The 23959-nt window shown below is 39.1% G+C and overlaps 1 protein-coding gene across 7 annotated transcripts in view; it reads left to right on the top strand.

Annotated features, from left to right (window-relative positions):
• The window catches only part of ENO4 (enolase 4), a 32054-nt gene extending 8708 nt beyond the window's left edge, over positions 1-23346 (top strand). For 3 of the 7 annotated variants that reach the window (XM_053389080.1, XM_053389086.1, XM_053389082.1), the window contains exons 5-14: positions 1856-2025; positions 2664-2795; positions 11700-11765; positions 12563-12619; positions 15268-15435; positions 15713-15838; positions 18982-19171; positions 19947-20014; positions 21013-21130; positions 22816-23346. In XM_053389080.1, coding sequence (XP_053245055.1) covers positions 1856-2025; positions 2664-2795; positions 11700-11765; positions 12563-12619; positions 15268-15435; positions 15713-15838; positions 18982-19171; positions 19947-20014; positions 21013-21130; positions 22816-22928 — 1208 coding nt within the window. In that variant the 3' untranslated portion in view covers positions 22929-23346. Of the gene's footprint in view, positions 1-1855; positions 2026-2663; positions 2796-11699; positions 11766-12562; positions 12620-15267; positions 15436-15712; positions 15839-18981; positions 19172-19946; positions 20015-21012; positions 21131-22815 lie in introns of those variants that run through there. The other 4 variants (XM_053389083.1, XM_053389081.1, XM_053389084.1 and 1 more) reach the window with 4 other exon arrangements.
• Positions 23347-23959: the final 613 nt, after the last annotated feature.

Here is a 23959-nt window from a genome sequence, read left to right as displayed (position 1 = left end):
CAGGTTTTCAAAGGCACTCAGCACCCACAACTAGTGCTGGATTTTCAAAAGATGCCAGCTCCTATTTTAGAGTCAAAGCAAGCCATTGGATGATAAGAATTTGAGGACTTGAGGACATAAATGTCACAGTGGGAGTTTATGGTTGCTAAGCTCTATGCTTCAAAAATCCAGCCATTATTAAGGTGTCCAAGTGAGAGCCAAGTAATTTTCAAAATCTACTCTGGATTCTTAAGTTTTGTGCATATAAAATGCTCTTTGGAAAGTCTGGAACTAAGGGTGCTGGAAGATGAAGGGCATAATAATAAGCAATGGAAGAGAAAAGGAAATAAAAGAGAAGGGTTCTATCCAAGACTGAAACAAGCCTTCATTGCAGAGGTCAAAATATCAGATTATTGTGTCTAAGAACAGGTGTGATTTAAGCCTAAAAGTTAGGTGTGACAGCATGGGTTATAGCCTGCATCATGAGAGGGAAAGGAGGCAAGCCAGCCAGCCAAACCAACCCCACGCCTTCCTCTCACCATTGCCACCATGGATGACGTTTATTCTTCTCTGACTCCCTGACTAAACAACAGCTTCAACTTTCTATTGGTCCACTTTAAGCGGTCCAGCTCCTGTCTATATTGGGAGGAGTGGTATTTAATTAATTGGTTTATAAACTGCTCCTATATTCAGTAGTGTGGAAATGGTGTAGAGAAATAAATATAAAAGCAGATAAAAAAAACATAAATTTTATTTATTGAAAACTGCAGACACATACTAATTTGGGACGGGCTGGGAGAAAAGTTTTTTACATGACAACATGGAGGCTTGTTTCACATCTATGGAAGGTGAATTCCAAACAACTGGTGCCACAGTTCTCAGAGCATGTGCCTAAGTCACAGCATGGTTTACATGCTTTGCTATAAGCATCAACAGATCTCTATTCCCAGATCTAAGTGACCAGCATGGGATGTAGGGGGGAGAGGTGGCTTCTTAGATGCAGAACTGTACAGGCAATTCCCGTTTCCACAGGTGTTGTATTCTGGGTCAAAGCGCGTGTCTGCGGAGCACACATAAGCCTGCCCTGTTCTGCCCCCATTCCTCCCTCTTCTGGGTACAAAAGACCTGTGCGTCGGCAGTTGCGTGCTAATTGGACATGCGTAAATGGTCGCCACCTGTATAGGGCTTCTTATACCAGTAGCAAAGTCTTGAAACTAGCTTGGAGGCAAATTGGCAGGGGTGAATTGAATAACAAGGTCTCATACCAAATTCCCTGCTGCCCAATAAGCTATGCTTTTATTTAAGGCTGCGGTAAGGCATCAAGTTAAACACTTTTGGGGGAAATGATTTTAGAAAAAAGTTAATTTTACAGTTTAATTCAAGCACCTTTTCTTTCTTGCAACTCTTCAACTTTTATATGGAATATTTTAACTACCCCCTCCCATTGAGGACGAGAGTCTTGGTTAGGTTTCTGTTTCTCCTTAATTACCAGCTTCCCGTGCAAAACTTCTCGAACTAGTATTCCTTGCATGTTTCACCTTCCTGCAATTTTTTGACCCCTATATACATGAGTTTTCAACATAAAGGGCAACCATTTTACAGCCTAGTTACAAACAAAATGCTTCAAAGTTCTGTTCCATCACAACAGGAGGTTAGTGTTAGAAAGTTCGTTAGAAGAAGTGTCTTAATATAAGGGGTTAAGATGGCAGTCCTCAAAACACCTATCTCTGGAGCAGTGTCTTTGACTCCAATAGAATTGATCTAGAATAAGAAGTCCCGATTCTTTGTTTTAATTGACTTCATAGCCATATTTTACTTAACCCTATGATGCTGATATTGTCAATAGAAAACTATAAACATGTTTTTGTTTTCTCAGCAAAGAAGTTATCTGTGCTGGAGAAGCCAATCCCTCCTGCAGAACCCGCGGAACCTGTAGTTATGGGTAGCATGGCTATTGGGTGTACATCTCTTGCTTTTGCAAAGACTGCTGCGACTCTTCGTGACATGCCTTTGTACTTACATATCGCTTTGCTGAAACACGATCAGGTACTTGTCTGGATTTTAGCATCCAGAATTCTCACTCAAGATAGGAATAAGAAGTAATCCAGACATACGTGCAGCCTAAGTTCTGCAGAACCTGTTGCTCAATGTTGATGTGGTTTGTATCGCAACCATATTCTAGTACATTTATTATACAAGTATGGCTTAGCTCTGTGCTCTTTCTTCCACCGGAATCCATAGGAATGGCCATAATGAATCTGGCAGATATCTCTGTGCTAGAACCAGGGCTTAGTCATCACCTGGTGTATTGCTGTGCAAATTTGTGCCCTTGGTCACTAATATGCAAGTGTCATGTTTTGTGACATAGCAATTAATTCCTTTGGTTTTAATTCTAAAGGCGTCCAGGTAGTCGATGCTGCCCCATGCTTACTGTGCTCTTGCTTAATTTAATGGGGGGGAGGTTGCTGTTGACCAGCAAGTAAGCCTCCCAAGTAAGGGAACTGCATGGGATGGGATGGGATGTAAATGCCGAAATTAAGTAAATAAATAATATGGAGCAATCAAGCTGCATCTACAGTTCCAGCAGTCCATAGTATTTGGAGGCATATGTAATCATCTTTCTGTTCCGGATAATTTGCAAAGTGAAGCCTAAAGAAGTTCCCACATGACTTTTTCCACTTTAGGAATCGCCTAAAGAACTGGCTTTGCCACTTCCAATGGCAACAGTTTTGAGTTGTGGAAAATCATCACCTGGAAAACTGAATCTATTGAAAGAAGTGATGGTTATACCTCCACACTGGTTACCGGTTAAACAGGTACCGTGCGCAACTGTTTTCCCTTGTTTATAATAAAACACAATATTGAAAAGCACTTGGCCATATTTTAATCAACCTGTAAGAAGTTAATTGCTTTTTTATGGCATAATCCAACTTCCCGTTCCACACGCTTATACATGCTGTCTTCAACTGGAATAAGAGTGAACAGGACGTAGGATTGAAGCCTTACTGCCTCACTACTTGTTACTATCGTGGCATAATTTCTGATGATGTGGGGTTACACGTATTAAATACCAGGCATTAGGTGGGAAGAGGGCATTGTCCTCAGGAATGAAGTATGTGGTTTCAGTCTACTCTCTCCAGTTGTGATAAAGGTGAAAATCATCCACTCCATATGGCAGTTAGCACAAGGAAAAAGTCTCATTGGTGTCTCCTCTGTGCTTGGTGGTATTATTATTATTATTATTATTATTATTATTATTATTATTATTATTATATGATTGCTAAACACATCATTAATGTAACATGTTATTATTATTTTTAAAAAAGATATTTATTAAGATTTTCAAAGTTAATACAATGAAGAAAAAAGAATCAAAAAAAGAAAAGAAAAAAGGTACAAAAAGTAGAAAAATACAAAAAGAAAAATTAAAAACACATAAAGTTCACAATAGTTATTTTTCATTGACATATTTCCCCGACCTCCTCATACCTCCCCTTTTTGTATTCCAGTTCAAATTATTAGTTCAGCAAATCCTTGTCAATAATTCTTAACCTAATTCCACATCTTTTTTTTCCCTATCCCTCAAAACATTACAGCTGCAAACCACTTAGATTCTATCCAACATCATTCTAACATTCATTAATTTTACAATATTTCTGTAAATAGTCCTTAAATTTCTTCCAATCTTCTTCCACCGACTCTTCTCCCTGGTCACGGATTCTGCCAGTCATTTCTGCCAATCCCATGTAGTCTATCATCTTCAACTGCCATTCTTCCAGAGTGGGTAAATCCTGTGTCTTCCAGTACTTTGCAATAAGTATTCTTGCTGCTGTTGTAGCATAAATAAAGAAAGTTCTGTCCTTCTTTGGCACCTGCTGGCCGACTATGCCTAGAAGAAAGGCCTCTGGTTTCTTCAGGAAGGTATATTTAAATACCTTTTTCAGTTCATTATAAATCATTTCCAAGAAAGCCTTAATCCTTGGGCACGTCCACCAAAGGTGAAAGAATGTACCTTCATTTTCTTTACATTTCCAGCATTTATTATCGGGCAAATGATAAATTTTTGCCAGCTTGACTGGGGTCATGTGCCACCTGTATATCATTTTCATAATATTCTCTCTTAAGGCATTACATGCCGTAAATTTCATACCTGTGGTCCACAACTGTTCCCAGTCAGCAAACATAATGTTATATCCTACATCTTGTGCCCATTTAATCATAGCAGATTTAACCGTCTCATCCTGAGTATTCCATTTCAGCAGCAAGTTATACATCTTTGACAAAATCTTAGTTTTAGGTTCTAATAGTTCTGTTTCCAATTTTGATTTTTCCACCTGGAAGCCGATTTTCTTATCCAAATTATATGCCTCCATTATCTGATAATAATGAAGCCAATCTCGCACTTTGTTCTTTAGTTTCTCAAAACTCTGCAATTTCAATCTATGTCCTTCTTGTTCCAAAATTTCCCAATATTTCGGCCATTTGGCCTCCATATTGAGTTTTTTTCTGTGCTTTCACTTCCATTGGTGACAACCACCTTGGGGTTTTGTTTTCCAATAAGTCCTTGTATCTAATCCAAACATTAAACAATGCTCTCCTGACCATATGGTTTTTAAATGCTTTATGTGCTTTAACCTTGTCATACCACAAATATGCATGCCATCCAAAGACATTGTTAAAACCTTCTAAATCCAAAATGTCTGTGTTCTCAAGAAGCAGCCAGTCTTTCAGCCAGCAAAATGCTGCTGATTCATAATAGAGTTTAAGGTCTGGCAGGGCAAATCCACCCCTTTCCTTTGCATCCGTTAATATCTTAAATTTTATTCTAGGCTTCTTGCCCTGCCAGACAAATCTAGAAATATCTTTCTGCCACTTCTTGAGACAGTCCATCTTGTCCACAATTTGCAATGTTTGAAACAAAAACAACATTCTAGGCAATACATTCATCTTTATAGCTGCGATTCGGCCCAACAAGGAAAGCTTCAGATTTGACCAGATTTCTAAATCTTTTTTCACTTCCGTCCAACATTTTTCGTAGTTATCTTTAAACAAGTTCCCATTTTTAGCTGTCATGTTAATCCCCAGGTATTTCACTTTCTTAACCACAATCAAACCTGTTTCATTCTGGAACCTCTCTCTTTCAATCAATGTTAAATTTTTCTCTAACACCTTAGTTTTTGCCTTGTTCAGTCTGAATCCTGCCACCTGACCAAACACTTGAATTAGTTCCAAAACCCTTTTAGTACTAGATTCTGGCTCCTGTAACGTTAAAACTAAGTCATCTGCAAATGCTATCAATTTGTACTGTTTAGCTCCAACCTGTATACCTTTAACCAACCGGTCCCTTCTAATGTTCAGCAGGACCTCCAGGACCGATATAAAAAGCAATGGGGAAATTGGGCACCCCTGTCGTGTCCCTTTTTCAATCTTGAATTCTTCCGTAACCATGTTATTTACAATTAATTTGGCCTTTTGTTCAGAGTATATTGCACCTATACCATTCTCAAAACCTTGACCCACCCCTATACCCTGCAGGTTCTTTTTCATAAAACTCCAAGAAATGTTGTCAAAAGCTTTCTCCGCATCCACAAATATCAGAACTGCTTTAGTGTTTATATTCACTTCTAACTTTTCCAAAATGTCAATTATGTTCCTCAAATTGTCCGATAAATGTCTTCCCGGAAGAAAGCCCGCTTGATCCTTATGAATCTCCTCCATCAACACTTTTTTCAGTCTCTTAGCCAAAATGTCAGCAAAAATTTTGTAATCCACATTTAATAAGGATATGGGACGGTAGTTCTTAAGTTGAGTCTTTTCAGTCTCTGTTTTCGGTATGAGTGTAATATAAGCCTCTTTCCACGACTCTGGTGCCCTTTTCCCTTCCAAAATTTCATTGCAGACTTCCTTCAGAGGTTGTAATAACCACTCTTTCAAAGATCTATAATATCTGGAGGTCAGCCCATCCGGTCCTGGAGACTTGCCTAGTTGCATATTTTGGATGGCACCTTCTATCTCCTGGTCAGATACTTTACAGTTCAACATTAGTTTGCTTTCTTGTGAGATTTTTTGTAATCCATTTGTTTTCAAAAAACAATCAATGTCCATTTCATTCTGTGGCCCTTGTGCATATAGTTGTTTGAAATACTTCTGGAAGCAATTCCTAATCTCATTTGGGTTATGTATGTCTTTTCCCTCTACTTCCAGATTTGTGATGGTATTTAATTTTTGTCTTTTTTTCAGTTGCCAAGCCAATAGTTTCCCACATTTATTCGCTGATTCAAATGTCTTCTGTTTCATTTGTTTAATTTTCCATTCTATTTCCTGATTCATCAATTCCATATATTGTACTTGATAGAGTTTTATTTCTCTCAAGATCTCTTGTGACTTTGGCTTTACTCTCAGTTTTTTCTCCTTTTATTTTCTCCAAAATTTTATCTTTTTTCTCATTTCGACTTCTCTTCTTTATTGCATTCTGTTGAATCAGAAACCCTCTCATCACAGCTTTACTTGCATCCCATATTACTCTTTTTTCAACATTGTTGACATATTTATTTCAAAATAATCTCTCAAAGTTTTTTGGGCCTTCTTATATACTTCTTCATCTCTAAATAAGGTGTCATTCATCCTCCATCTAAAGGTGCCGGTTGTTGTTTGCTTCATCTCCATCTTTACAGCATTATGGTCAGAGCAAGTTTTAGGGCAGATTTCCACTTTCTTTATCTTTGGTGCCATTCCTCTAGTAATCCAAATTTGGTCAATTCTAGTCCATGTCATCTTAGCTTCAGAGAAGAAAGTTCCCTCTCTCCCCAGGGGGTTCTTAATTCTCCAAATGTCAATCAAGTCCATATTGTGAGTCAATTCAAAGAAAGTTTTTGGTAGTCTACCATCTTTAGTGACTATCTGTTTTTGTGCCTTGTCCATGTTTGTAGATACGACACCATTCATATCCCCCATCAGAATTATATTGTAGTCCATATAGTCCAAAAGGGTCTCATGCAACTTCTTAAAAAATTCGGACTTCCCCTCGTTCGGTGCATACACCCCTACAATCAAAAATTTCTCTCCTTGAAGTTGAATTTCAGTTGCCAAATATCTTCCTTGTTCATCTTTGAAAATTAATTTCGGTAATAATTTCTCTTTCGCATATATCACCACTCCTCTCTTTTTGACCTTGTCAGACGAAATAAACTCTTGTCCCAATCTTTTGTTGATAAGTATTTTCCTGTGTAGCCTCATTACATGTGTTTCCTGTAAACATATCAAGTCCAATTGTTCTTTTCTTAATATATGAAAAACACCTTTTCTCTTTCGAGGGGAGTTAAGTCCATTACAGTTCCAACTTAGAAGTTGCAGAGCCATGATAAGTTACTTGGTTTTACCTCCAACTGAACCAAGTTGTTGTTCTTCTTCTGTAGGTGGTTTATCTTTCCCTGGGCCAAGAAGTCCAAATGATAAGTTTGCTATGTCTAAAATTCCTTTTCCTGATGCAGTTGACTCCTCACCAGATTCCACCTCCTTCTGTAGATCCTCCTCGTGGTCTTTCAAAAACTTGTCTTTATCGTTCACTGTCCTTATTCTTATTTTCCTTCCTCTGTATTTAAAAGATAGACCTTGGGGGAATTCCCACCTGAAGAGTATTCTATTTCTTCTCAGAAGAACCACAAGATCTCTGTAGTAGGCTCTTACGTCCAAGATATATTTAGGTATATCCTTGAAGATCTCTACAAATGTGTCCTCAATTTCCAAAGTTCTTTGGTAGTGCAGATTCAAAATTTTGTCTCTTATTTTGTTCTTAAAGTAATCAAACAGTCTCTTGCTTTATTCTTTCTTTGTCTTCTACCAAGTCTAAATGCACTCACTATCTTGAATTCCTCTTTTCCCAGGTCCTGTTGCCAAAAATCTGTAAATTCCTTTGTAAGGAAATCTGCCAGGTTGTCTTTCTCACTTTCAGGTACTGCTCTAATTCTTAAATTTCTCTCCTTTCCTTGTAATTCAATCATAGACAGTGTCAAGTCATGATCCTCTAATTTCTTATATACCGGTGGTATCTTCTCTTGGACAGCAGTTGCAATTTCCTTAGCCTCCTCTGCTATCTTTCGAGTTGAGGCCGATTCCTCTAATAATTTTTCAATGGACTGTGTATTAGAATTCACCTTCTTTCCCAATTCATTAATACTTGTAGTGTTCAAGTCAATTTTTGCTGAGGCCTCAGCTACTTGTTTATTTGTCTCTGCAACCTGTATATTTGTTTCTGCAACCTGTTTAGCTAAATTTTCCAAAGATGCATTAATTTTACCAAGTGCCTGAGCCAATAACTCTTCAGATGACATAGCTTTTGGTTTTACTTGCAAAGCAGCAGCTCCTGCTGTGCCTGCTGCTCCGGATGTCGAAGCCCTTCTCTGATGTGTAATATCAGTCTTGTATTGTCTGCCAGATCTAGTAATTCTTTCCTGTGCTGACTCTATCTTCCCTTTCCCATCTGCCATAACACTCTCATGTACAGTCCAAGGTCAGTCTCACGCCTGGTAAGTTTGTTTTGAAGAGGAATTTTCCAAAGCTTAGTTACTTAGTGGCTTAGCTGTTATTGCAACATAGTCTCCTCTAGGGGGACACACTTCCAACTTCACTTTGCAACTTTTAAAACAAATATAGTTTTTATAGGTCCCCAATATCCCTTAAAAGCCACAATTTCAGTGTCCTTAAAAGTTACTTTTTAGTCAAAAGCAGTTCCAGAAACACTGTATCTTTCACAGAGTTATATCACAATTCTTTACCCTTAACGTGCTGACAATTCTTCCCACTGTTCGGCTTTCCCTGTCATAAGCAGTCCGTTCCCAGATTTCAGAGGCAGCAGATATATCTTTGCTTCCCTCTTTCCTTGCAGGTGAATATTTCTCAAATTTATCCCCTCCGCTCCTGCCAACAGGGGGGGTTGGATTTTTTTGGTGCTGGATTTTACGCCTTCAAAAGACGTCTTTCACAGTTACAGCTTTGCAGTCTCTTTGCTCTGATCTATTTACAAGCCGGAAAGGTAGACTTCCTGTTTTTACCTTTCCCGTTTCGGTCCCGAATTTTTAGAATTTTTCCTCCAATTAAGTCACTTAGTCCTACTCACGGGTAGTTGCTTTAGAATCCAATTGTCCAGAAAGGAATCAGCACTCTCCGACCATGGCCGTGCGGCTTCACTCCGCGGAAGAAGTAGACGATTCTCAGCCCCGCGCCTCTCACCCCCGCTCCGTTCCGTAGCCTTTAAAAAGGCTCCTTCGCAGTCGGGGGGGCGCAAATGGAGCCCGCCGAGTCTCCAAGTTCACAGGCTTCACCGCCTGTGATTTCTTCGGGTCCCCGCTTCGCCGCAGCGGCAAGACCCAGTCCCGTGGAGCCGATTCCCTCCGGAGCTCAGAGGGAATCCGCCATTAGTCGCTGTCGCTGACCGGAAGTCTCCCCCATTAATGTAACATGTTATTAGGTCTTTAAACATAACAAAACATTTCTGAATAAATAAATAAATATTTGTGCAGTAGCAGCTTAGAGACCAACTAAGTTTGTTCTGGGTATAAGCTTTCGTGTGCGTGCACACTTCTTCAGATACCTCATGTGCATGTACACGAAAGCTTATACCCAGAACAAACTTAGTTGTCTCTAAGGTGCTACTGGACAAATACTTTTTTTATTTATTTCGACTGCATCAGACCAACACAGCTACCTACCTGAATCTAAAACATTTCTGAGTTGGTTATAAGGATATGGAGGAAACATGCATATGGAAGTGTGTAATAAATGGCTGTGCTTTTAATGCACAAGACGCATTCATTTTCATCTGGGACGTTGCCCGCTGATGTGTCTCTTGTGAGTAATATTGACAATGGAAAGATATAGCAGAGTTCTGTGTTATAGTAGGCATTTCATTTTCACAAGATGAGACATCACATTCATATAGAATGAATGAGTTATTCTCCTGAAAGGTCGTTATTATGATGACTCCAAATACCTTGAAGATAAGTTTTAAAATTTCACTTTCATAGATTAATGTTTTTGTCAAATCACCTTCCCAGGTAACTTTTGTTCAATCCCACCTCACTCCTCTCAGATTAAGGATGTATAATGGTACACTCATGGATAGAACAAGTGAGAGCAATGAAGTGGGTAAGATGGGGAAGAGATTTAATTAGATATGGTAATCTTCTTTTGAGTCAAGTAGGAATTGGCATAGATCCCCAATTACTAGTTCTTAAATGGGGGAAAAAATGGTTAAAGCAAATGTTTCATTCTATTGCACAACATCATGTGTGTGAACAAAATTAACTCAGGTATACGGTAATTGCATTTTGGCACACCTGATTATAATCTTGTATCCTCTTCAAAGCCAAGGCACAACTCAAGGTCTTGTGAACCACGCTGAGATCTTTTGATGAAGGGTGGTATATAAATCTAATTAATAATAATAATAATAATAAGTGAAAGACAAGACCATTTTTTCAAGGACATGGAGCTTGAATGATAATACCTGAATAAAGCAGTATTATTTCAGAAGTTAGTAGGCGCCTGGCTAGTACTCTTCGCTGGTTGTGGTCCTCATACCCTTCCTACCACGCAAGGTGTTCTTTATGCTCATATGTGCTTTCCCTCCTGCTAATACCTGGATTTACCTACTTGGCAGGATTTAAGATACTCTTAATCCCCTCCAAAACATTGCCACTGGTGTTGCGGTTTCTCCAAAACTTCTCATGCAACTTGGAACATGTCTATTAAAGTGAATAGCTGCACTTTAATGAGCATACTGATCAGAAGGGTGGTGGTTCGAATCCTTGCTATGGAGTGAGCTCCCGTTGCTCAGTCCCTGTTTCTGCCAACCTAGCAGTTTGAAAGCACGTCAAAGTGCAAGTAAATAAATAGGTACCGCTCCGGCGGGAAGGTAAACGGTGTTTCCGTGTACTGCTCTGGTTCGCCAGAAGCTGCTTAGCCCTGCTGGCCACATGACCCGGAAGCTGTACGCCGGCTCCCTAGGCCAATAAAGCGAGATGAGCACCGCAACCCCAGAGTCGGTCACGACTGGACCTAACAGTCAGGGGTCCCTTTACCTAGTAACTTTTGGAAAAGGTCACTTGTTTTCAGAATGTAATTGTTGTGAGCCTGGCTACTTTGGGACCGGTGGCAGTTGCTGTCAGGAAGAGGAGAGTGCAAGCATGTCAACAGCATGGAGTGGACCAAGGGGCGTGGTGCTGCAAGCTCCATTGCCCCTGGCTCCCTGTCAAGCCCGTACAAACAGGGAAGGAATTCCTTAGCAATGGGGGAAGGCATCAACCAGTCAGGAGGGGCGGTTGGACAGCTGGAGGAGTCAGAGGGTCTGACCTCTGACCTCTCACAGAGAACTTAGTGCTGTCTGCACCACTGGGAACAGGCCCATGCCCCATTTGGATAAGTGTGTGCCACCCGTCTCATTGGAAGAGAGGCTTGTGTTGCAAGTGACCATGTCTCACTTTTAGAAACTGGTGGAGGGCTGTGCCCCCCCTTTTAAAGACTTCTTAGCTTTCATCCAGTCATGAATTTTTAGGCTTGCCTTTGGTGATCTGCAGCTGTAGTGTGGCCTAAATTGCTGTAAGCCTTGAATAAAGCTTACTTAGACACATACTGTCACTGAGTAGGGGATGGGAGCCAGGGAAATTACTTTTAATAGGGAAAAAAATTGTGGTTCTGTGGGTTTTTTTATTTTTATTTTGCAGGGTGTAGAAAGGTGCGTGGATATTCAGAGAGAAGTAATGAAGTTGCTGAGTCAAACTACTAACATGGTAAGATAAGTTATAAATTAATCATTTTTTGATTTTCAGGAGTGTGTGTGTGTTTATGTATATGTTTATGTGTATGTGTCTGTGCATATATACCTTGCTTTACAGAAGGTATACACAAGTCCAGTCTGTTGCCCTGGTTGACAAGTTAACTTTTCAAGTAAAAGCCACCAGAAGTAAATCAAACCCATTATCTTTTTATACAGTATGGCAATCATTTATTTCATTTATGCACCAGGAAGACCAAACAAGAAAGCCACCTCAAACTCATGGAGAGACCCATTTAATTAGGGACTCAAGTTACTATTGTGTCTGTTTTTCACATTTCTATGCAGTTGCCAGGTTGTCTTTTAATTTTTTTTCAATAGAATGAACGATTAGCTGCTTTTGCATTGGCTTACGGTTCACGTTTATTTATTGACACATATCTGTTACTTGCTGTGACAAATACAACCTCTCCAGATGCCCTCAGGATGTGGTGAACTATTATATATGTCATTTATATTTCATGTGCCTAAATTCTGAAAAAAGTCATTAATGTGCTTCATTTTGTTTGCTGCAAATAATCTGTTCAAAATCAGGGAGGTTTATTCATAGCGATGTTTTGGATATCTGTTGTCAGTTTGCAATAAATACATTCTGTTTCAAACTCTGTGTTCTGTACTATATCCAACCTTTATCTTGGATAGTATCTTTGAAGCTATTACAGTATTTAAAAGATGACTAATTTTTTGGTTACTATTTTTCTTGAATATATAATGTTGGTGTTTCTAAACAATTTTTAAAAACCTTTGTAACAGCCTAGTTCTGTGGGAGAAGGTAAAAAGACTTCACGGGATGCTGCAAAAAAAGCTCCGGTAAGAAAAAATAACAATACAGTTTTCAACTTGAGGAGTGGATTATTGCAGAAAACAGTTGTTAGAATCATAAGGTGATAGGTTTATTAGCAAGTGTGATGGCCCTTGATGTATTGAGACTTGTGTACCATTATTTGTTGGGAGGGATTTATATTATACTATATTGTGAATAGAAAAAGAAGATTGCTTTCCATCAATCAGCCTTTCTGACATAATTATATCAACCATTAGAAGCTCAGGTTTGTAGGAATTCCTACTGCACTTCACACTGAGGGAAGAAGGAAATGGAGGCACACACTGTCTCTTAAACCTGGAACCAATGTTACTCCTGTGATGATGGCAGCATAGTGCTCAAATAAGTCATGCTGGTTTTGTCTCTAGATCCTGTTACTTGGATCTGTATCAGTCCACAGGTTGCGATTTCCTAGGTATTCTAGTGACTCAAAATGTGGTGCATCCACTTCCTATGAACTAGGTTCAGTCATGTGTTCAAAAGCAGAATATGAAACCATCCAGTACCGGTAAGAGTTACTTATTTTTGATAGCCAAATTGGAAGCCCAATTTGGATAGGAATGATTATTTATTATAAGAGCATTCCTAAAACAACCAATTCAATAAAAATATCATAGTGATGCACACTACAATAATTAAAACATCATAAAATTATAAAAAAGCATAAAATGTAGAACATGTTTATTGTATTTTATTAATTAGACTGGGAGTTAGCAATGCCCCTGTGAGGATGTATGTATGAACAAATATGGGTTATGTAGGTTGGATGGTGAGGAGCGGATGCTCTCCAGGGTAGGGAGAAAAGAGCAGGTAAATTTAAGTGGAAATTTTTACGTGTACAATTGCATTTTAAAAATGTTTTCTCTGTAATACTCTTAGATTTAATGTTTAATAAACGATTACATTAAATGGATGTATTTTTATTTAAACCGTTGCTAAAAACCATTTTTATAAGGTAAGAGAGGAAACTAAATAAATATTGTGTGAAAAATGTAGTGTGAAAAATAAAAATATACCGGATCATATTTAACATTGGTTCTGCTCAGAGTTAGACCCATTGAAATGAATGAACATGAGTAACTTAGCACTATTAATTCCAGTGGGTCTACTCTAAGTAGCACATACTTGCACATAACTGATAATTACATAGACTTTTCTTACAACAACAACAACAACAACAACAACAAAATTTTTATTTATACCCTGCCCTCCCAGGCCAGAACCGGGCTCAGGGCAGCTAACACCAATAAAATTACAATAAAACGTAATAGGAAAGAAAACAACAACAACAACAATAATTAAAATACGGGTTAAAATACAATTTAAAAAACAGCCTCATTTTAGCAGTAGCCCATAAATCAAAACCATAAGGGGAGGGAAACATAAGGGTCAGACTGAGTCCAAACCAAAGGTCAGGTGGAACAGCTCTGTCTTGCAGGCCCTGCGGAAAGATGTGAAGTCCCGCAGGGCCCTGGTCTCTTGTGACAGAGTGTTCCACCAAGTCGGGGCCAGTACTGAAAAGGCCCGGGCCCTAGTTGAGACCAATCTAACCACCTTGCGGCTCAGGACCTCCAGAGTGTTGTTATTTGTGGACCTTAAGGTCCTCCGCGGGGCATCCCAGGAGAGGTGGTCCCGTAGGTACAAGGGTCTTAGGCTGCATAGGGCTTTAAAGGTCAAAACCAGCACCTTAAACCTGACCCTGTACTCCACCGGGAGCCAGTGCAGCTGGTAAAGCACTGGATGAATGTGATCCTGTGGCAAGGACCCCGTAAGGAGCCTCGCCGCAGCATTCTGCACCTGCTAGAGTTTCTGGGTCAGCTTCAAGGGCAGCCCCACGTAGAGCTGATTTAGTAGGATTGGGGGATGAGACAAATAAGCATGCATATAATTGCAGCCTTTTGGGTTGATATTCTTAGGATTTTACAACAACTGTTGTTGGTGGTAGGATTCTGCCAACAGCTTCAGTGTTACATTGTTTGCATTCTAGGGCCAAGATGGCTTCTATTTCTATTGTCATTGGCACAAATTGCCCACTTTTAAATTGACTTCAGTGGAAGAGTTTGGCACATCGTTAAATCTCTCCAACTGAATCAGATTAATTATGCTTCATTTTAAGTGAATCATGCCCATTACTTGTGTTTCATATTTTATTAAACTTCATAGGAATATTGCATCATTTGGAAGCAACAGAGTTGTTTCATCCTGTTTCTTTTGTTGAATTGCCTAAGGACTACAATATATTTCTATTTTCTCCCTTTTCAACTTTGTGGAAGTATGTCAAATCTGAATGTATGAAACAGCATGCTTGGAAATAGTATTGTTATCTCTATGTGTCATCTGTTCATAGAAACTGGGAACATTAGCCAGGCCATCTGCAAGAAGCTGGTTGCCTTCATGTAGATGCTGATAATTTATATACAGTTGGTGCACATACAAAATAATAATCCAATCATAAACTGAATTATAAAATAGCTATACAGGGAGAGAATGTTCTATCTGGCTAGGTTGTAGGACAATATGGTACCTATATAATGCAGCAGGGGATGGTCTTGGGGGTCTTATTCGGAGATTGGCAGAACACTTCTTGTACATGACTATATGAAATTAATACCAGTGTTTTTAAATTCATTTACAGTCTCCTGTTCTTAAAAAGATGTCTCACTTAGGCTGCCTGGTAACAGGGTTTGAAAGTCTTGAACAACCTCTGGCTTTGATCCAGTCTGCTTGTACACACCTTTCCTTGGAACTAGGAATAGATGTATATTTGGGAATAAATTGTGCTGCTCATGAACTAATCGACTGTGTAAGCATTAATTTTTGGTATCTTTATTTTCAACGTTCTTTTGTCTTTTTCAGTACCTCTTCCTCTCTCCCCAAAAGGGATCTATCAAGGGGGTGGGCTCTGTAAAGGGAAGGAAGTCGATCAACAGACTTCATTCATGCAAAAGACCAGTGGCTCCTTTGCGGCACCTCAATGTTTCTAATTATTGTACTTTATTCCTATCATTATCTATTAAAAAGAAAAGTGAGCACCTTCAACTCTGATAGTGATTTTTACCTTTCAGTATTTTTAATTTTAGTCTAAGGGAAAATATGAAGTGATACTTGGAACGTTCAAGAGCCCTGATGAAATGGTGGATGTGTATGTGGACCTAATACGTAAATTCCCATCTATTATGACATTAATAGATCCACTGAGGAAAGAGGTAGGAACTTTTTCTCTCTTTGTTTTGGTATTTTTATCACTATCCTTGAGGAAAACCCAACAACAAAAGAAACACATAAAATGTGCTTAAACTTTGAGAGGGGTACATTTTATAGAAAAGAGGACGTCATAGAGGAAAGAAAATTTCACTGAGCTTCATTCCTCAGCATTGTGGCCCCGATCCAATTAAAGTTAGACACACTTCAGTCCTACTGAAATCAATGTGACAGAATTTTGACTAAGATGGCAATCCTGTATCGGGATATGTCTTAGTAGACAAGAAAAGGATTTTGTTGTAACTTAAGCTCCATTATAATGCTTAATTCCCATTGATATCAAACTTTAGATGGCTGAGGGGCCTGTTTGAATGAAATGTATGGCATGCATGCATCATATTAAAGTCTCGTTTTCAGAGAAGGATTGCAAAATACAGCAGCACAATTAACTAGGACGAGAATATTTGCCACATTTCTGTGTTCAACTATTTGATATTTTAAGTCTATATATTATTGACTTGTGTTTTGTTGTGAACTACCTTAGAAGGATTTGTATCCTGAAAAGAGGGCTATAAGTGACTATAATAAATAAATACATTAAAGTAAAAATCTGTGGCAATGCCATTACCTTGAATTAAGTCTCCCTCAGTAGACTTAAGACATTTAATAGATATATGCTTATAGATACAAGTCTCGCTCTCTACCAACTGAGCTATCCCAGGTCACATGACAACATAGATTGCCATCAGAACCCAAATGGCCAAAGAATAGGCAAGTAGTTTAGAGCCTCAAAGTTTTAAATTTGTGATATTAACTTAAAGTCAACATTTGTCACCTTCTATTGTTGGAAAGTTATAGTAGTTTCATTCTAGATAGCTGCTAGTTCTGTATGCAAATTGAAATTGAAAAGTTGACCATGTACTTGTACCATTGTAGGAGCTAAAGTGAGTGTATTTTGAGTGTATTTATGAGGGAGAGGAAACCATCAGAAACAGACATGCTGCAGTGCCTACATGTTTTCTGCAGTCTCTCCACACTCATGAGAAAGGCTGTGTGCTCTGGAGCTTTCCTCTTCCTCCTGTGAGGCTGGTAGAAGTGAGTAAGGAGAAAAGAGAAATAAACTTGGACATCACCCCTGTCCTTGATCCTCGATTGGACTTTCAGACAGTCTAGTTGCCAGCTAACTGCTATAAAATAGGATAAATGCTTTCATATCTGAGCAGGACTGAACAACCAAATATAACTGCCTCCAGTCCCCTCTTAATGCAGGCCATTAAAATCCAGACAAAACTAAGAGGTCTTACAATAGTTCTGGGAAGACAATCAGGCTGTGATTTTGGCAAGTCTCCAAAAGGAGAGAATTCTGTAATTGTGGAGCAGCCATTAAGAAGCGGTACATGCCCATGGCATACAGATTGTATACTGAGAAAATGTTTTGTCAGTCTTTCTCAGAAATCATAGTGGAGACATACGAGAGAGGATGGAAATACATATCTTGCTGCTTTAGAATTACTGGCAAAATATTGGTAAAATATACTAGTTTCCGTTGTAGAGGTATGGATAAGGAAATGTTGGCAGACAAAGCATAATGGATAACATTGATTTCCTTTAGACCTAAATGAGATGGGAAAATTCACTCTATTGATTTCTTTTAAAAAATCAGCCTTCTGTTGCAAACTGTAATAGGAATAAAACTGTTACACATAAATATAAACACATTTACTTTTTTTAAAAAAAAAGATAAAGTGTTGTGAAGTACATTGGGGGGAAATGTGAAACAGGAAACATTACATATGGTTAAATATATAACTATTAATTCTGCTTTACTGTCATATAAAAATGCATTGTTTTAAAATAAATTGTTCTCTTTTGTGTATAAAAAAATGTAACAAGAACAAATTTAAATATAGGGAAGATGGCAGGGTTTTCCCCCTATTAGGAACAAAGATGACTATGGCTTTACCACATTTATCTGTTTACTTGATGCCTCTCTGGGTATTGAAAAGGAAAGGAAAATAAATGGCTAAATAAATAGCACAATATAGTCCTGTGAGCTTCCAGTACCACAAAGAATGTTGATGGCTTAGAGATAAACTACCTTTCTTATTGTCTGAAGAGGGAATTCAGAGTTTACATTGAATGCCAGAGACTGCCTTTGCTGCTACCTTTGTTGGATGGGAACACGCTGTTGCTCATTAATAGCTATGCTAAAGTCTGTAGGCAGCTTCCCATACACCTTCCAGCCAAGTGGGAAAGGGAAAAGAAAAGGTCCAACACAGAAATGGGGGCTGCTTTTCAGCCCGAGAGCTGCATGTCCCCGTGGGCAAACTTCCAGGGACTGTGTGCCAAGGGTGAACAGGGCCAAAAGTGGGGGAAGCAATGACTTAACATTTGTATGGTTGGGTCTGTATCAGTCTGACAAAATTCAGTGGTTTATATGCACAGCACACATATACACACTTTCCATCCTCAGACGTGCAAGAAACATCAGAGTTAAAGAATACATTTCAGCAAAACAAGATCCCTCAAGGGCACAGAGCAGGGCCAGTGGGGGGCAGGGTCTGGCCTGTAAAGAGGGTGTGTGACTTTTGGAGAACCCTCACATCCCACCTTCCTGTATAGCAATCAAATATATGGCGGTTGTTATAATTATTTCATTCACGAAGTGATTTGCAATATAATAAAAACATAGAGAAAACAGTTACATGTGTAAAATCATGTTTAAGATACACACACACCGAGTATATATATTTATAGTTTAAAACAAAAACAGCACATACTCAATTCAAACCCACTACCAACTGGGATAAATATCTGATTAGAAGGGTTGACTGTTCACCAATTGGCTGGTGCTGATGGGAATTGAACTCCAGCAACATCTGGAAGGTCCCTTGTTGGCTATCCCAGCTATATGAAGTAGCGAGGGAAGAATGGGAACCCAAAAATGCATATTTTGGGTTCCTATTCCAAGCAGGTTAGAGCCTTGGACAGAAGCACTTCTGTAGGGTTGCAGGTATTAGTTGTGGGGGCCCATTTGTCTTCTCTAAAACAGCACATACTGAAGTTTATACTGAAAATACAGAGTATCCATCTGGTTTCTGGCATTAACTTCTGAAATTCTTAATCCCTTATTTTGCTATTTGTATAGGACTGCCAGCAGTGGATCACATTACGCAACACGTTGGGATCTAAATGCTATATTTTTGCAGAAGAATTGTGCAAGAGTGTATCTAAACTTATGGAGAACCACAACACACCAAAATGCAGTGGTCTCGTCCTAAAATATACCAATGAAGCTAAAATTTCTGACCTCTGTAAAATAACTCAGCTTTTAGATGGTGAGGAAAGAACAGAATTAAAATGAAGTATACACTATAGGTTTGCCTATACGATCTGTAAAAGGATGTAACATGTTATACTTAAATACAGTAATTGACAGTGTTAGAAATGCTTATTAGACATAATTGGCTCTCATCATGGCACAACAATAGAGTTGTGGGCTCATGTTCAAAATATATTAAATGAATTCTTGGAATACAGTTCTGCTCAAAGTGCTGTATAGAGCCAGGGTAACAGGGCGTATCTCTCATATGAATCATTTCTGTTGTATATTTCTATGGACATTTTACAAGTTTTCAAAATGTAACAAAGCTGCTGAAATAAATGAACTCTAAGCTTCAGAATTTAATTTATACTAGCTAGAGAAGTGGTTTCCCCCCTTTCTTCTTTAATCTGCAGCTATATTTTGTATAAGTTTAGATTAAATTAAATGCCTCAGTGCCTCACTTTTGTCTTGAATATGCTACCAAAATGATATGTTCAGTCATTAGTAGTTGTAGAAAGTGACAGAGCAAGTATTTCAGCTGTTATACAGAATGCCCACAATCCAACACTGAGTTAAATGAGTTCAAGCCCTTTTAAATAAGTGAGCTTAAATTCTCAAAACTCAAATGGATTATGAACCATGGATTTGACAGAACAAGAGAAGACATAGAAAAAAACAAGAAAAAAACTATTGTAATAGCCAAAGGCAAACAATCGAAAACAGATAGTCTTTGGGCCGGATAGAGAAATGAAGAAACAAAAAGCACTTTTCATTTCCATCCTATACAGGTCGAAAGCGCATTTCCATTTTAGGCAGTCCAGATGGAGAGACTTCTGATGACAGTCTTGTAGACCTGGCAAGTAAAGTAGCGAAAGCTGTTCAATTGCTCAAATACTGCTTTTTATCTTGACGTGGCCCACAGTAGAAATGTTGTCTGTAGTTGAAACACAGGTAACCTTTTAGAAAATTGGCTTTTTTGAGAGAGTTGCCTTTTAAAGAGAGTTAATCTTTGAACTATAAGGGGCGGGGGGAGAGATGCACAACAGTGGGCAATGGTAGCACAGTGAAAATATGTATTGTCTCTTGCTGACATTTTAAGGAAAAGTTAAGCAAATTATTCAAAACATAGAGCACTGACAGTATTTCTTGAATAACAGGTCTTAATGGACTCAGGCTAGTCTCTTTGTGTTAAAGCATAATTGCATAGAGGATGTCACTAAAAATTGGCCACTTATTTAAAATTAATGTGTGAATTTTAGTCCACCCCCCTCCCAGTCACCCTACCCTGCCTCCTGCTGTCTCCTGAGCTTCCAATTCCCTTCCTTTCAGCACTATACTGTTTTCCTGACTCTCAGCTCAATGTGGTTTCCCTTTCCTCTTCTCTGGCTTGGATAGCTCTTTCTCCCTACCTATCCCACCAATGCTAGAGCTTGCATGAAATTCCCTCCTAACAGAGTTTTTCCTTTGACTCATCGCAGCCAAGGTATTTGTTAAAATGCCATGCCTTACTCTTACTCTATGACCTTACAGCAGTCCAGTCAATGACCTGTTTACATGAAGGTCATGGGGTTTACATGTAGGAAGCAAAAAATTAACCAGAAGCCAAATTTTAGCACAGCATTACAAAGCAAACACTCACTGTCCTGTGGAATAAATGTTCCGGCCATACATATGGCAGTGTTACAAACACAAGAATAAATGCTGAATTGTAGGCCTCCACATAGAGATGAGAAATATGAATGTTACATAATTGAAGTCTGCTTCTAAGTCACCCAAGTTATGTAAATAGCAGGAAAGGGGATTCATTTTTTCCCTCAACGCTGAAGGTTTAAAATGGTAATTTTTTTGTTTAAGGCTGTTGGACTGAGAACTAGGTTCATCAAGTTGGGAGGTCTTTCACGTGGTGAGAGGGTCGCCAAATACAACCGTCTTCTTGCAATAGAGGAAGAACTCGGCAAGAATGGAAGACTTGGTAAAAAAAAAAACCCTTTCTTACATTGTTTTCGGTGTTTAATGAATAAGAATACAAAGATTGGAAAAGGAGTGATTGAAAACACTCTGCAGGAGGGAAGGAGAATCAAAAGACTATAAATAAGCACTTGCAGAAAACAGGATGACATTTGCCACAAAGTACATTGTCCTTATAATGAGTTGTCTGTTTACCTGAATGTTAAAATAAGACATCCTTTAGGCACAGCCTACAACAAGCTTTTCATGAGCAGTATTAATTGGTTGGAATCTTCAAGGCTAATGGAGAACATTTCTAATGTTATTGGGATTTTTTTTTGTTCACACAGAATTTTAGCTGGAGGCAGGCATGTTGCAGATGATGCTTTGAAAATTGTTCTGTAGCATTCCATATAAAGATGCAGAAATATAGCTGTGTGAAAAAGCTACATGGCAGCTTCATATAGAATATCATATGTGGTAGCAGTCCTGGTAAGGGACCTGCTTGGTGATAGGTCAGAGGCTTTGCACCCAGAGGTTCCAGGTTCAATCTGTGGCATGTCTGACTAAAAGGAGATAGCATGTACAGTCATACCTCAGGTTGAATGTGCTTCAGGTTGAGCGCTTTCGGGTTGCGCTCCACGGCAACCCAGAAGTAACGGAACACGTTACTTCCGGGTTTCGCCACTCATGCATGTGAAGATGCTCAAAATGACATCAGACACATGCACAGAAGCGACAAAACGCGCTGCGCCGATGTGCCGTCGTGTCTTACATTCCATTCAGGATGCGAACGGGGCTCTGGAACAGATCCCATTTGCATCCCGAGGTACCACTGTAATGGGAAAGGTCTTTTCCTGAGACCCTGGAAAGAGCAGTTGCATGGACAAATGATCGGGCACCGTGTACGACAGCTTCCTATGTTCCAGTTCATTCTGCCAGTGGCATCAACCCAAATGAAAAACGTATTTCCTTGTATATTTCCCATGGCATGTCATTGAAATTTTACACTTGTCAGCTGTTCCCTAAGCTGTGCAAAATCTATGGGCACAATCCCTATGCAGGAATCCCCAAATGGCATAGCCGAGGCCCGGTTTTACCGCTTTCTTTCTTTGTGACAGATGTCGCAGCCAGATCGCCCTCACATCCAGATGCACACAGATGCAGGCACTGTGCCAAGCCATTACAGGGAATGAGTGTATGTGCGCATAACTCCATAGCCTCTCTTATAAGCTAAGGAACATGAGTTTGAAGTTCACATTCCTTCAGCAGAGTGAGGAGGGCTGGATGGATATACAAGGAGTACATATGCTTCCCATCTCCTAGATTGACCTGAAACAACTTGGATGTCGCCTGTTTAAATACACGTATGCAAAGAACTATGCTGTATTCACAGATTCAGAGATGTAGTAGAATAGAATTGTTTACAAATGGAATAACTGTCCATGCTTCTACAGAGTCGGTGTAGTGTATTTGCTAGGAGTGTGAGCTGTGAGGCAAGAAGGCCTGGCATTACACTGCACGTGACTTAACAGCGCAATTCTACACCTGTACTCCTAGTTAAGTATGTCCAGGATCCCAGCCATACCATAGGTACAAGCCTGCTAAAGTTAAGCACTTTTAAATCACATTGCTTTTGCTGAAAGACTTTTGTAATTACTGTATGTGGGTTTTAAAAAAAATACTCAAGATACAAATATTCCATTTCAGGTGAAAGAGAGGATCATGAATTTGTTGATTATACTGAAGAGGAGGAAGAAGAGGAGGAGGAAGAACTTGAGTCTACTTATATTACTGCAAGGACAGAGCGCTCTGCTACATAGAAAGTGATGTTTCAGACTTGACTTTTTTGGCCCAGAACTGACCCCTGAATTCTTCATTTGGAGGCCAACAACATGTTCCTACAGGACTATCACAATGGGGCAACAGTTGGCATGACACAGTCAGTCCTTTGGTTTTATTTTCCTTTAAAATGTTTATATTTCTGCTATGCATCCTTTAACACAGCTTAATGGGAATTTACCATATGGAATAACAGTTGTTTGTTCTATAAAGATATGACAGCACTCTGTTTGAATCGGGGAAAGTGTAGGACAGAAGGACCACAGAATCCATGAGTAATGCATGCTTTACTAGTCTGTTACTCCATTTATGAATGAGTTTTTTTAATGCAGTGTTCACTTTGGAGTCCTTTTTTCCAAAGCATAATAATAATAATAAAATTTAAAATGTTTGCCATAATTTTGTTTTAGGACATTAATTTTCACACACAATTTTAAAAACCACTTTGCCAAGCTGATTTTCCTTTCCAATAACAGTGTCAGCAGTCAAAGTATAATTCAGGTTTAAATATCTCTGAAGTAAAATTCTCTGAAAGTTTGAATAGATCAGGGGTGAGGAAACTGACTCAGAGCCAAATGTGGCCACCCAAGCTTCTTTATTTGGCCTTTGAGACTCTTTCCAGGCCACATCCCTCACCAGTCCTGCTCTGTACTCTCCCTCAAGTGCTTTTGCCTGGCTTGACTATATATGCTTGAACTATAACGCCTTTTGCATGCCTGATGTGGCAGGAATATACCCTGTTGTACAAGGCAAAAGTCACATCCATTACTCTGCTCATTTTTGGCTCTAACCCCACCCAACCACCACTGCCCATTGTCTGAAAAACATGTCACAGCCCTGGAGTCTACAGTGGTCATTTTCAAATGCAGGTGTGCAACCAAATGCAATGAGTAACCTTCTCAGCAAATGCTTCCCATTCAACAGAAGACCTCTATCTTTGCACACAAAGAATGCATATTTTGATTTGACTCCTTCCATGGATATTAATTGGTATGATATAACCTGTATACAG

The sequence above is a fragment of the Podarcis raffonei genome, chromosome 5 (genome assembly GCF_027172205.1).
Source record: "Podarcis raffonei isolate rPodRaf1 chromosome 5, rPodRaf1.pri, whole genome shotgun sequence".
Classification (NCBI taxonomy): Eukaryota; Metazoa; Chordata; class Lepidosauria; order Squamata; family Lacertidae; genus Podarcis; species Podarcis raffonei.
The sequence above is the reverse complement of the archived record's forward strand: the minus strand, read 5'-3'. Positions and strand labels throughout refer to the sequence as shown.